The 14,856-nt window shown below is 44.3% G+C and overlaps 1 protein-coding gene across 1 annotated transcript in view; it reads left to right on the top strand.

The window, feature by feature from the left end:
• The window catches only part of LOC142054552 (gamma-aminobutyric acid receptor subunit rho-2), a 39,908-nt gene that overhangs the window by 4,609 nt on the left and 20,443 nt on the right, over positions 1 to 14,856 (top strand). The window contains exon 2 of the mRNA XM_075087272.1: positions 3,348 to 3,454. Coding sequence (XP_074943373.1) covers positions 3,348 to 3,454 — 107 coding nt within the window. The remainder of the gene's footprint in view (positions 1 to 3,347; positions 3,455 to 14,856) is intronic.

Raw genomic sequence — 14,856 nt, 5'->3', positions numbered from 1 at the left:
TGAAACTGTAGAAATACTTTTCTGAATCCCAGCAGGAAATAGGATAATAGGAACCAATGTCCCATTACCATGGGACACCATCTTGTGACCAAAGTCAATGCTGAATTCTCCAGAGGGAGGTGCAGAAACCGGACCCTGGCTGCCAGCAGCTGCGCTGTGCTTGGGACAGGGATCACATTTCCTTTCTGGCTTGCTACTTAGCCATTGCCTTATGCCCTGCAGCATGAGGACTCTTTCCAATCTTGTAAGTTCTTTATCTTGTGCTGGAAAGGTCTGAATATCTGCATAGATACCCGCTGCTTTTCTGAGTCTTGCTGAGCTCTTATCTGTGTTTTCTCATCCATCAAATTTTAATTTTCTTTGATATATTTGGCAATATAAAAAGGATCTATTTTACACAATTGAGAACAACTCTGACTAAAAGTGAGTGGAAAGGAAAATATAAAAAAAAAAATTTAGGGCAATTTACAGAAAGTCCATGAGATACCTGTCCCCTTTTCTCCTCACAAAAGACAGTTTTATCAAACTCATCCCACTTGAGCGAAGTGTAAACACCAATAAAATTTTACATGAAAAACATGGCAAAAAGAGAAAGGGAGATGAGTGGCTTTAAATGAATAGTTGCAGAGAGTGCATAAAGCTGAAAGAAACCCTAACAAATCTATAATCAGAAGTGCTAAAGACCATAAGTACATCAGGGAGGATTTATGAGATACCGGCAATCAGATTGTCAGTAAAGATGCCGGATGGGCAGGAGCGTTCTGTGCATCCTTTAGCTCTGCAAAGGCACCGGCAGCTGTATTCACCTTTGCTGCTGACAATGAGATACTTCCTGTGCCAAACCGGGGCGGGGGTGGCATGGGATACCTGCCGGAGAGGATCAGAGGATACCAGGCAGCCGATGTCACGCACTGTTCTCAAGAATGGCTTTTTTTCCAGACAAACTTGGTCTTGCCTTTATATTAAGTTGACAAAAACAGTTATTGTCCAAATCAAAGGCTGTGTAGGCTGCCTGTCATTAAAAATAGTTCTATACAAAATCTTTATAAATGGATTAAATTGATTAAAAATTACATGACAGATTTCTGTCTGTAAATTCCGAATTGTCCATCATGTACTTGAAGGATTGGGCATGAACTGATGATTAAATGCTGGCTGTTAAGTGCAACCCCTGGCTCAGGAAGTTCCTGAAAACCTATTTTCTTCGTAAGGCAGCATTGGTGTCCCCAGCCAGCCTTCTGAAGCCTCTGCAGCCACAGACTCGATCTTAGCAACTCTCCTGTGTGCTGTTTGCTCTTTGATGATTTTTAAATTAATTGATCAGAGCTTGGCGTTTCAGTGAGGCTGTGCCATCGATTTACAAGGTGACATTGTAATACCATCAGGGTTTTCCATACTATTTCCCCATACAGCATGCAATCCAAAGCTTTATTGGATTTTTAACTTGATTTCCCCCCACCCCACCCCCCCATTCTTTGGGGGAGATTTAATTGAACATTCACAGGTACTTAGGCCTTTCCCTGATGATTAAGTCGAGCAGACACAGTAAGGTCATTCTTCTCCACTGCCAGCTTTTCAGGAGTAGAGGCAATACTGCAGGCTGCAAAGTGGGACACTTTGTCAGCAGCCGAAACCTTTGCAAAGAAACACAACCTCCCCCTGAACCAAGCAGTGAAAAGCAAAACTTTTGCCTCCAACCGTTCCCATTAATGGCTCTGCTTGGGTTTATCCCCCTGCTTTTAGGTAAACACGAATGCAGCTGTGTTGGGAGTGCACTCGCTCCAGCTGGCTCTTTTTTACAGCCATCAGGGAGAGAGATGCTCCAACATCCCGATTTAAACAGGAGCCCAGAGTGAGGTGGGTGGGATATAAATTTTCTTATGTAGTGTGTGCCCTGGAGCACAGGGCTTATACTCCTTCAAAACATCAATTTAATACGATTTTTAAAATTCTGTTCCTTCTTTTTCACCTCCTTATTAAAGTAAGCAGGCTACCCATGTTAGCAGCAGCTTATCAACGCCCCTTAGGTTTTATTGTTTCTTTTCTCAGTTGAAGTCTCTGATGGGACGCTTTTCTTCTGATTTGCGATTTACACTCCCTTTGCTCACACTCATCATGATTTGTATTTTAATGACCATAAAGCATATCTACGGCCCTTCCACAGCCACACTTATGCGTCTGGTGACGGTTTTCCAAGCTCTGGATTTTTGACCAAGATTTTAAGCCTAATTCACCCTCATTTCTTGTATCTATTAGAATAGTCCCTTTATTTTTCCTCCAAGATTTTTGTTGTTTACTGTCAGTAATATGTCTCCCGCACAGGTGAATGAATCTGAACCCTTCTGTATAAAGTTATTTCTGTTTATTATTATTCTTTTTAGTAAGATGCTGACAAACAGCTAATTGCGGCAGTATTTACAGCTTTGTGAGTTCTTATGCCCAGAGCAAAGGAGTTGAGGAATCTTAATGGTCCAAGTCCTCCTTCCTGCACCGCTGGGGAATGCCAGGGATGCTGACCTGGGTTTTATTCCCAAAGTCCATGCAGTATCTGTCTGTCTCCTGTTTAGTTACCCACCTATGCCATTTTAGTGACTCTCATGCTTTTCTCAGGGGTTTGTTGTCATCCTTGTTATACTGTTAGACGATCTCTCAAATAAAAAGTTAGGACTTTTTCCCCCTTAATACTCAGAAAAGTGAAGGACTACAGATCTCACTGACTTCTTCAGATAAAACCCCTCTTTTCCTGCTGCTCTGGAGGGAAATGGGTGACTTTTGTCATTGTTGAAGGTCAAAAGGCAAAGTGACCCCTCCGTCCACACAAACTGCTGGTATTCCACTGATGTTTGTGGTGCAGAAAGCTTCAGAATAGTGTATGACATTGCATGACCACTACAGAAAAGACCTTTCTCATTATAATGTCGCCTTGTTACCCAGCAAAGTCCTGGGTGGGTAATATGTGGGGCAGTCAGCTGTTTTTGCTGAGACTTGCTCTGTCGCATTTGCTGCATCCCGGGATCTCTGTGAGAAGCTTTGCTCTCGGCGTCGTGCCTCCCTGGGGGCTGTGGAGTCCAGGGTGGAGAGAGCACTGTGACCACCTTGGAGCTGCCTGAGATGGCAGGGCTGCCCACAGTGGGGGCCAGGTCTGAGTTACGGCTGTGGAGAGGCAGTGCTGGGGCTGCCGTGCTGGCCTACGCCGTGGTGCTGGCAGCAGCGCCCCTTCCCTCCGTGGGGCTGTGCCTGCAAGGACACCATGCCTGGGGCTCTGAAATCGGGCAGGCAGAAGTTGGCCGCAGAGTGCTGCTCGGGCCGCAGAGACGTCAGACCAACACTATTGCTGTCTTTTGCAGCCACATCTATAAGAAGAATCGTGACATGACCAAAACGTGGAGAGGAAAGACGGAGCAGCTCCTCAGGGTTGATGACCATGACTTCACCATGCGGCCAGCTTTTGGCGGTGAGAATAGAACAGTTCTCGTGATTTCATGCTCATACAATTAAAAGTAATCTAATTGTATAATTAATATAATAATAATAATAATAATAGTAATAAGCCTCTGGCCAGATGCACCGGTATGAAAAGAAAGAACTTGGGTGGTTTCAGGAGATATTCAAGGCAATTCAGAGAGACCTCAGCTTCACCTCACAGTACTCTGTACAGCTCCTACACTCCTTCTTATTGCTGAAGTTGGCTCTTTTTTTGCCTAGTGTTCCCCAGAGCTCAGGATGGACCCTCCTGGTAAGTAATTCACTGTTGAGATGAACAAGCCGCAGGTTTTAATGTTCACTTGTGGTTGTGAAGTTGCAATAGACTTTTCAGGTGATGCGATCAAATTGTGAACTAAAGAACTCATTAGGTAGATCACATCCCATCCTTGCTAGGAGGAAATGGAGTATTTTTGCCCAAATAAAATCTTGTCTCAAACTCTCTGAAGCAACCAAAAGAGCAGGAGGGGAGGCCTCCATCTCCGTCACTTCTGACTTCTGTTGTACCCAGTTACAGGAACACACTCACCTGGTCTTTCTAAGCTCACTACTGCAGAGGTAAAAGAGTACTTGAATAAAAAAATGTGCTGGTATACCAGCATGGAAATCCCTCTTCTGATTCTGATCAATAATCAAGCCCCTCCAGAGCTAAGGACAGAGTTCTCTGCAGCTTTTGCTGACTAATACTGTGTCTTGTGTCAATTGGCCTTTTAGGATTAAGTGCAACATCTCCCTTTCCAGTGGGTCACAAGGGTATTTTGTGTTTTGCACCTAGTCCATAGAATAGAGCTTCTCTGACGTGCTCATTCCTGGCATAGCTGGAAAGATGTATCTTGCCCCACAGTGCAGGTATGCTGATCTGACAGCACAGTGCTGTCCCATGCTCACAATTTATATATCTCCAAACTCCAGAGTTCAAAATGTGTCATCATAAGTGTTTTTTTCCCCCACACTGTAATATGCTAACAAGTTGCAGTCCAGCCTGCCCGCTGAAGGTAACTCTTTTGATAATCAGTGGTAAACTTGATCTGCTATTTCTAGGTCGAAGAGTTTGCCTTAAATTGTCCTCTGGGGTGAACATAGGCAAATCTCCCTGGGTTGGTGTGAGCACATCTGACAAGCCCAGGCATGCGGCTGAGGTCTGGGAGCTGGCTCTGGAGGTACTGGGTATGCCTGCTTCTTTTTGAATTGGCTGTAAAAGTGATGCTGAATGAGCTGCCCTCGGTCGCCTCACCTGTTCCAGATGGGTATTTCCTTGACAGTGATACTGCTGCTCCACTCTGGTTAGGGAAAGGGAGATTATGGCTTATTGCTGCTATTTCCTCTCCTGCCAATGTAGTTTCTTCTGGAAGGTGGGCCATTCAGCAGGGTGGATTTGGGGAAGGAACCTGACCTGAAAGATGAAATGAGCAGGGAGCTGAGAGATTGGTTTCACGGACTGACCTAAATCCTCCTGGCTCTCGGAGGAGATGGTCACTGTCAGGATTGTCCAGCCTGCCACCTCGTTGGCTCAGCCTCCCAATTGTTTGCTTTTTATTGGCCTTGGTTTTCTTTACCTGACTTTTTAGGCTTCTTTTTTCCATTCATCTGGTCTGCCTGAAAAACCTGGATCTGTGAGGTGTTGGCTGGGTGTCCACTGCCTTCAGTTTGGCTTTGTTTTGTTGGCATGCTGCTGGATATTGGTGATTGTGTGCCATCCTGTATGGCTTGCCCAGCATAGCAGTGCTTTATCACAAAATGACAGAATGGTTTGGCTTGCAAGGGACCTTTGAAGATCATCTAGTCTACCCCCCTGCCATGGGCAGGGACATCTTTCACAAGATCAGGTTGCTCAAAGCTCCATCCAACCTGACTTTGAACACTTCTAATGACGGGATCAACACTTCACTGATTTGTGTCACTAGATTGTATGTTATCTTCTAAAAGGGGGTAGGAGGTTGCATGGTTTCACACATGTGAAGATGGATTGCTGATTTGGTATGCTTCATCTTTCCTAACAGAAGACTAGACGCTGAGAAGTAGGTATCATTCTCTGTTGTGTGAGTTCACTAAAGCGTACATACATCCCTAAATACCAGGGGTGCCCTGTCCTTCTATAAGCTCAGAGGGTTCCCCCTACTTCCCATCCTGTAGATCCTCCGTCCTTCTCCTCTCCCCTCCCCAAAGCCTTAAAAGAGAGTCATCTGGAAAGCTCCTGTGGCTGCTTCTGAAGCAGTAACTTTTTCTTGGCTTTATTCTTCTATGTTCAGATAGGAACGACTATCATATAATAATCTGGCTGAAAATACATCTTCCTCTGACCATTTTCACTCCTCACTGCAAGGCTGGTGCCTGTGCTGGAATTGTTCCTTTTCTCTCAGAGAAGATGGTGTTTCTGGTGCTGAATATCATCCCTGCTCATGCCCGATCAGATCGGGAGGTGAGCGTGCTTCTTCTAGCGGCTCTCCTGGAGAAAATGAGAGGGGAGAAGCAAAGTGCAGAGGCAGGCTCAGATTTGAAAGCACACACAGGCTGGTAGCCCCTAGAACAGGCACAGTATGCATCCTATGCAGTTGCAGGCACTGAGTGGATAGGAGCACGCACAGCTTGTGAATTACGGCTGTGGAAGAAGGAGAATCCCAAATGCCTGCCTTTTGCCAGCTCATGAGACAGCAGTCACCACTAAACAGGTCTCACTGAGGGTGGCCATCCAAGCCATATTTGATCATATTAAAATGCAAGGGAATAGAACAAGCAGAGAAAAATAGGCAGCTCGGAGATAGTGCAGCTGTACGATCCTTATTTGTCTTGGCAAGTCTAGGTTGAAAAGAGTTGGTTTTAATAGTAAATGGTTTTCCCACCCAGTGAAGTCAGTGACAAACTCTGCTGGTCCCAAAGGAAAGGGATCAAGCTTTCCCTTCAGTGGGCAAAAATCAGTGTCAGTGTCAGCGAGGGAATCTTACTATTCTTCTAACTAGCAGAGAAAAGCCGTAAAGCATGTGTATCAAAAACCTTAGAAGTGCAGATCATTAAAGATTAAGGTGCTGCGTTGGGTTTTCAGATTTTATTTTTGTTTTTAAGCCAACCTCTGTTTTGCAGTTTGGCTGGTGACTTCTGAAATGCCTGATGTGGACAGACTGGAAGTGCCACTCTCTCCTCAGTGTCACCACTCTGGCCAAAAGACCTGCTGCCTCCTGGGGTTGATGAGGTGGGATGTCAGGGTTTATCTGGGAGGGCATCCGGACTCCTTCCCTCAACTTGGTTGGAGGTAGCGGGGGAGCCACTGTGATTATTTTTTTTTCTTTTTCTTGGCTGGATATATGTCAGGGCCATGATGCCTGTGTTTTTTGGTGAAGCTGAGGGGTTTTGTTCTCTTGTGCTGATGCTTTAGGTTTTGATGTCCAGTGTCACCACTGCACTGTATTTCTGTAAACAGACCTAATTTTTACTATTTTTACCAATGTCGCAGAGCCTGTGAAGAACACCTCTGTGCACAGCTCCCACCAAGCACACATAGTTACAGGGTTAGTTTCCCAGTGCTAATGTAACTGCATTTTAATCTCCTCATCTTGTTTCTTATGCTGCCTCCCATCACAGGCATTAGGATACTGCTAGACCCTAAATACTTGGAGTAACGTTTATAATGTTGAGAAATATCCTAACAGCCTTTAGTGAAAAGGTGACTATTTGTAAACAAATAACAGGGTGTTTCTGTGATTTTCACTCAAAATCTCCTTATCTTGCAGAGCTACCTGGGGAAAAGGTGGGGTGTTAGGAAGGTTGCACTAAAGTTGCGTATGATAAGAAAAAAAACATGGCAATAACTTTGTTGAGGCTGCAGCCTTGGAAAGCATGGTTCACATGTGTGGAGATAGCCTGGGTGCTACAGGTTCCTGCACAGCTGCAGAATTATGCAGTGTATTTTTAGTGACAGATGATAAGCCTGCTGGAAAAAAAAAAATATAAAGGAAAGAAAACAAACGCCTGGTAAGAAGCCATCCTTATATTTTTTTCTGTAATGTTATTCGTCAGGCAGTCAAAGTGATTTGCTATGCCCTATGAGTCCTTCCAGTTTTTTGCTGTAGCGCAACGCCAGTCAAACTGATGTGGTCTGACCTGCGTAGGATAAAAAGGCTTTTGTACTGCTGAAGCGGAGTGGGGGAGCCCATGGGATGCATTTGACTGTAACTGGTTGCTGCCCTAAGACCTTTTCTGCTCTCTGAGGGCAGCTCAGGGACCTCAGTCTAACGGAGAGTCCAGCCCGGTGGCATTGCATTGGGCCCATGATGTTACGGTGTAGGTGGGAAAGGCAACTCACCTCTGGAAAACATAAATAATATCATAAGGAGATTGTGAGTGACATTAGACTATGAAGAAACCCCATTCTTTAACAGTGATGGTTCCCAAGCTTCGTAGAAAAACTGAAGCTGTTAACCTTCAACATTTTTGGTGGACCTGTTTACAACTTCACCACTGAACTTTAAGCTAAAAAAGGGGCTGGGGTCTGTAGCTGCTTTACTGTGGCCACGGTGACTCTTGCTGGTCTGCAGAGGACAGTCAGCAAGCTGCCAGCCCAACACAGCTGTGACCAGTGGACAGAGCAGGCTGGGGTTATGCAAGGTGAAATGGGAGAAAAACATTAGAGAAAGGTGAAGGGTTTTTCAAGAAAAAGTATCTTTGTAAAAAGCAAGTGAGCAAGCAAATGTTGTGTAAGTTCTGTTATTAACAGCCCAATAAGCACCGTTGTCTTGCCTGCTCTCAGCCCATTAGAGACAAGCTTTTGGGTACCGTGGTAATGACAAAGGTTTTTGCTTTGTGATGTTCAAAGTAGCCTCCATAAGCTAAAATAGACTGCATTTGTTATGACCCTTGGGGAGTTATTTCCATGTCAGTGACCTTGTTCTAGCTAGCAGATGTTCAGGTATTATTTACAAATATTAATATTTAAAGATTATGTAAATGTTTGGTTTTCTGCCTTCCTTAAACATCAATTTTAAGCATTTCATCTATGACATCTAGTTTTCTACAGGGAGCCTGTGAATAAGCAGCTTTAGTTGATACTTAAAATAGCTATATTTTCTTAGCTGAGGAACAGCCTAATGCTGTACTTTTACTATATTTCTTTATATCCTAATAGCCTAACATCAGCTGGTCCTTGATGCCCTTTCTTGGCAGTGTTTTTGTCAGGATGGATGAAAGGTAGGGTGAATGAAGCATCAGTAGTTCACTTAGGGTTTGTGACAAGGGCTGGAATAAAACTTGTTTCTCCCTCCTTGAGATGGGAAGAAACGAAGGTTTCTGCAGTCATGTGGCAGCTGATGAGCATATCCTGGTGGTGAATGCCCACACCTAAGAGGTCCCAGACATACATACATACATTAAAAAAAAAAAAAATATATGTATACACATACACATGCAGAAACACTGAAGACTGCTTTGCAGCTTGCAGACACGGGACCCCTTATTGGCATTTGCGCATCTCTCTGGGTGTGAACAATATATCTGGCAGCAAAGAAATCTCAAGCCTGCTTGTTCCCCATGTAGATATTTTTATCTCAGGGCCTACACCTTCAAAGACAGATGAGGAGACAGAGAGACTGTCTTGGAGAAAAACAATGAGCCTTTGAAATCACTGCCAAAGAGAAAAATGAAAGAGATGACGCAAAGCTTTAGTCTCAGGGCTGGGGTGGAAAACTGACACCAGGCATTTTCATGGTAGCATGCTTTTCCCTATCTTCCAAAGCCTGCTGCAGTGTTAAAAAACCAAAAACCATGTTTGTGTCCAGTACCTATTTCTGACTGGGAACTGTGACTGGTCCTTTGTTGCTTTCATGTTGCTCCTCAGTGGGTGGTTTTAGTGCTGAGACACGCTGGGACATGACAGGCTTTAATGGTGGGACCTTCTGAAGTCATTCCTGAATGGGACTTGTTGAAACCTCCTGGATTCCCTGGGGGGGTTATCCCCAGACCAGATTCAATCTGGAGCAGAGTTTAGTATTCATACTGGAGTTTTTACAAGGCAAAAGAAGCCACAAAGTCATCTTGGTGTCAGAACCCACCCAAAATGGAGACTTGTTGGGTCTGTCTATTCTACTTGTACAACCACTGAATGCAGATGTCAAGTGGGTCTTCTTTAAAGGTATTTGGTACAGCACCTTTTCTATATGCAGCACCTAAGTCAAATGTGTAATGGCTTTCACTGAAGAATAGATCACAAAACAGAGCAGCTTACTGCAGAGGAAAGGGAAATGAGGGAGCACTCTCACCGCAGATTCAAGACACTGGGTCGTGGACTTGGCAGAGAAATAGACATGTAAAACCACAAACAGCTTGGCAGTCTGGTGCCTGAGTATCTTTTTAATACCCCAGTTTGATTTGAGGCAAGGACACTGACACGCAGGAATTTATAGAAATAAGGTGTTGCTGATGCAGTTTCAGAAAGCAGTACCGTTATAGTGAGAAGGCGCAAGGGCAGCCTGTCATATAACTTGTAAATCCTATACCGAAATTGTGGGGCTAATGGATGCTGTCCAATATAAAAGAGAAAGTAGAAGCGCTCCCATCAGCCTCAGGTTGTGCTTCAGATCATTTAAATCCTCTCTCAACAAGCAAATACAAATATCTCCCTCAAAATGAAAAACTCCTGTTTTCCATCTCCAGTTTTTGTATCATCAAATTTGCTAATGACTGTGCGAGTGTCTTGAGCTTGCTTGGAAGCTGCCACTGTGCTGTGTCTGAGACAAAAGGGGAATAGTTTACTGGTGGGTTCGTTTCTTGTGTTGTTTGTGGAATTCTGTGACTTTTATTAAGTTTTTTAAGATTCCAGGGTTTGCTTTCTGGTTGTATCAGTCCTGCTGAATTAGTATTTGTGTTCTGCAAGATATTACTGTGGACAGTGATAGAGATAATGGATGTCGACATGTTTGCTGTTTCTGGAGGAAATACTTCAGCTGAAGCTTATACAATTTCTCCCTAGACCTTGATCTATACATACTTGAGCTCATATTTATATCAAATAATTCCATTAATTTGGCTGACACTTTTCAGAGACCCTAAAGTATGAGCTGAAAAGTTGTTGGGCTTTAGTCTTTGAGCAAAGCAACACTGCTTCCTCCTCTTAGCCAAATCCACAGCTTTCACATGGATCCGTTTAGTTTCCCATCTGACAGTGAACATCCTAGAGAGGAGCCTGAACTTTGAGAATTCTCCAGTGTGACAGTATTCAGGTCTTTTCCTGTTTGTAATTCTACAAGCTGATCCTTCTACATTTCTTCTCTCTGAAGAAAAAAATAATATTGATAAAATATTGTTTATGACAAGGAAAAGCTGGTGGTGGAGGGCTTTTTTACATTTAATGCTATAATCTAAGTTATGTGTCCTCTGTCTACCTGTTAAGTGCGTCAGATACCATCTCAGCTGTTCTTTTCCCTTCCCATTCACACCTTCCTCATCTTCTGCTTCCTTTCAATAAAGAAGGCTTTTTTACTGTTTTCACATCCCTAGTGGCATTTGATGGGGAACTTGGCAAAGCATTTGTGGCCCCAGTGGTTCAACAGTTTAGTTCCCAGAGAGACAGGATTAAAAAGCTAGCAGTTCCCAATTGAGTCCAAAGGTTAGTAAGACCAAAGATGTCTTGGCAGCTTTCTATGACTGATCAACAGCCATTTAATCCAATAGTATGTGCTGCAGCCAAGATGACCTTTAAGGAAACCCAGGGTTTGTTTCTGTGGTTTAAAGAGGTCATTTCTTTACAGGGCTTCTGTTTTGCTTCAGGCACTGCATGCATTTACCATGTTGCTTGCATCAAGCGCCTCTGCAAAACTGCATCTTGGCAGAAGTTTTGAAGAGTGATGGGCTAAGTGAATAAGCAATTATCATTATCAGTTATGCTCATCACCTAGTGCAGGACTTGGTGATCACTCGATTTCTACAGCTAGCTTCCAGGCAGCAACATTTGGGCTGGCTCCACTGGCCCTCTGCTTACTTCTCATTGCCTCAGCCCCAGGTGCGGAATGAGGAGCAGGAAAAAAGGGTAAAGCAGTGATTGCTCCTGCTGGCTGTAGTAGGATTTTGCCCAAGAAAGGCAGGGTAAATATTTCCACTGATAAGTAAGTTTTACAGTCTTACCTTCATACTGTCTGTACTAAGAACTTCAGATTTGAGCCCAGAATTTGAATGATTTCTTCCTCTGTTATGTTCACTGTTTCATCATCCCTCAAATTCTTGATTAACTGCAGAAAAGAAAAAAAGTAAAAGCAGTTTCACTGATGTACAAGACACCTAACCCAACCTCAGGCTTCTTCTAAGGACTTTCCAGACCATCCAGCTTTACACTGAACACCTTTTATTTGGGGTTTAATAAAGCTTCATGGCAGCTCCAGACTGAAGCTTAGACTTGGTCCTTGCAGTGAGGTAACTGCTCATTATCTGGGTGCCAAACTGAACATTTGGTGTAGGAACATGAAAAAAGAAATGAATATGGACACGGTATTTTATCTTCAAGAGCAGATAGAGAAGGAATAGGAAAGAGGGACAAATACCAACTTGGCAGTGTTCTTCTGTTTGTGGTTCTGTTCTTTTGTGTTTGGTGGTTTGTTTGTTTGTTTTTTTAAATCTTTGATTAGTGTTCAGACAAGCGTGGAAATTGCAGCAGTAAATAGACTCTGGATGGGGTTTGGTTTCCTGAATCAAGGCTAAATTAAGCATTCATACACAGAGGCTGTCTCTTGTGGTCTGGAAGTTGAGGGGGGCTGCCCAGCATGTGCTGGGCACACAGTCCCCTGGCAGCAGGCAAACCCAGTGGGAAGCACCACAGCCAACCACTGCCTTCCTCTTCTGGCACAACCTGATTGCGCTGTGAAGCCGTCCTGGCAGAGACCGTGTCTTCTCTGTTAGCACCGTGCCTACCACGACATGGCTGTTTGGAAGCACCATGGGCACTACTGCAATATCAACAGCTGTGTGTGACAACAAATAATATTAATTACAAATGCTTTCCCTGGCAAGAGCCAGAGGCAGCGCTGAGGGCAGCTTCATGCCTGCCCAGATGTGGACTGAGTTGGAATATGGAGCTTTTCTGAAGTTACTTACTCTGAGCATTGAGTTGCTGTAGCAGGGGCCCAAGTTAAGTGTCACAAACGTGGCTACACTGAAGAGCTATTAGGCATTTAAAGACATTAAGGGAATAGATAAGTATTTGAATCATTGCCCAGGCCCTTCTTGACCACCATGTATGAGTTCATGAGGTATCTGAGCAAAGAAAGGCTAATTGGCTACCAGCAGGGCATTGCCTATCAGGAGGCTTGTGGTGTTTCCCTGTTGATTATACTGCACCTCAAAATGCTTGTTATCACCACAGATACAGTGCTTTTTGCTACCTTACTTTAAAAAAAACAAAGCACATTTTACTGAGCTGAAGGAATGTCATAAAGAAATTCTTTCTTTTGGTGTTGTTTTTAACTTTTGTTTACTCAATGTCCTAAATAGTCATAGGGAGCAGAAGGAAGTGTGGCTGCAACCAAGGTATAAACTCGTAGAGTGATTTCAGATTGAAAAGAACTGCATTAAAATAGTGTATTTAAGACAAGCAGGGTGTGTAGAGATGCAGCATCACTTATTAGGTCAACCAAAAGAGGCAGAAGTAACAAACCACCTCCTCAAAAACAGCACTCTATAAGCTAATTTGCTGGTTAGATCTTATCATACCCCACAACTATTCAACTACAAGGATGAAGGGAAGGACAATACTGCAAATCTATCGCCACAATATTTCATAGACGCATAGAATGTCCTGAGTTGTAAGGGATCCACAAGGATCATTGAGTCCAACTCATGTCCCTGTACAGGACAGCCCCAAATTCACACCATATCTCTGAGCCCATTGTCAAGTCCTTCTTGAATATCACCAGGCTTGGTGCCGTGACTGCCTCCCTGGGGAGCCTGATCCAGTGCTCCACCACCCGCTGGGTGAAGAACCTTTTCCTAATATCCAACCTAAACCTCCCCTGGCACATCTTCCTGCTATTCCCTTGGGTCCTAAATTAATGGAATTTGGAAATTTCATTTCCACTTAATGAAGCCACCATTTCCTCTGGTCAAGCCAGAAGATGACACATTTGTGGGGTGACAGAGGGGACACATCCTAGTCATTGTCTGCAGGATGCTGGATTGTGTGTTAGGAAGGACGCATCTGCTTTGGAAGTAAGCAGTGTCTCCTGCGGGGGCAAGGAGCCTGTCAAAAGAAAGGATGTATGGCAAGGGTGACAAGGAAAAGATATCTGTGATTTTGCCATGGATTTTCCTCTCTTTGATTTGTTATAATGGTCTGAGAAGGAATCCACTAGCTGATGAATGGTTGCATCCTGTGGCCAGATCAGTAGGGACTGAGCACATTTCCTGGCCTGGCAGAAGGCATTGGCTCATGAGGAGCTGAGCTGGTGCCACCAGAAGCAGAGGGCTCTCTGACCTGCTGTCCTTCTCCCTGCCTGTCTCCTCCGGCCCTGGTGGCTGACTCAGCCACCTGACAGATCTTTTCCTGGGCTGCTTCAAGACACTGATTTGGAAGAAAATAGTCCAATTGCTGCAGCAGCTGTTGATTTTGGCTGGGTTAATTTTTTGTGAATCAGTGAGCTGAACAGTCTTACAGAAGATCCCACCACAAGCTCAGTCTACTCCTCTATGCAACCCCACCCTTTGCTGAAAGTCATTCCCTGTGTAATCTGGGGAGGGGGCTGAGGACTATTCTTGCCTCCTGAACCTGTGTTGTGAAGCCCTGTGTGCAAGAGGAAAAGATCTCAGCACTTCTCAGTCCCGCAGCTGGACATGGTTGCGCCAGCATGTCTGCATTTCATCACCGAGTGCAGACTGGGGCTCTGGGTTTTCCCGGTTTTGGGGAATACCTGGGAGAAGTGGAAATGAACACCAACAGGCTGAGAATTTCCTTGGCCTCCAATGATTCCTTGTAATACATACGTAACTGAAAGGGAGCAAGATGGGCTCATGTCATTGGAGTGAAAAATCTTACCAAAATCTCTGGGCTCCTGAGAAACATGCCAGTCCTGATTGATTGGAATTTCTCTTCAAGTAAATCTTCCTGCAGACAGACTTTGGCTTGGACAGATACCACCAAGACACAAATAGGAGCAAGAAAATGTTTGCTGGCATTTTTTTTAAGCATGAAGTCCATGGCTGTGTGCCTGAATGTGACATATAGGTGTTTGTAAGTGTCTAGGCATCATCTAAAAGTGCTGGGTTAGCCATGTTTCAGCCTCATTGCTGGGGGCAACAGTCACTTAAATTGGAATCTGTGGTGCTGAGGAGCCTGGTCCTGCTCCATAGGGCTTGCTTCACGGTGGCTGTACCCAGTACAGCCGCTGATGGATGGCAAGAACATGA

Source organism: Phalacrocorax aristotelis, chromosome 3 (genome assembly GCF_949628215.1).
Source record: "Phalacrocorax aristotelis chromosome 3, bGulAri2.1, whole genome shotgun sequence".
Taxonomy (NCBI): Eukaryota; Metazoa; Chordata; class Aves; order Suliformes; family Phalacrocoracidae; genus Phalacrocorax; species Phalacrocorax aristotelis.
Note: the sequence above shows the minus strand (reverse complement) of the source record. Positions and strands in the feature narration are given on the sequence as shown.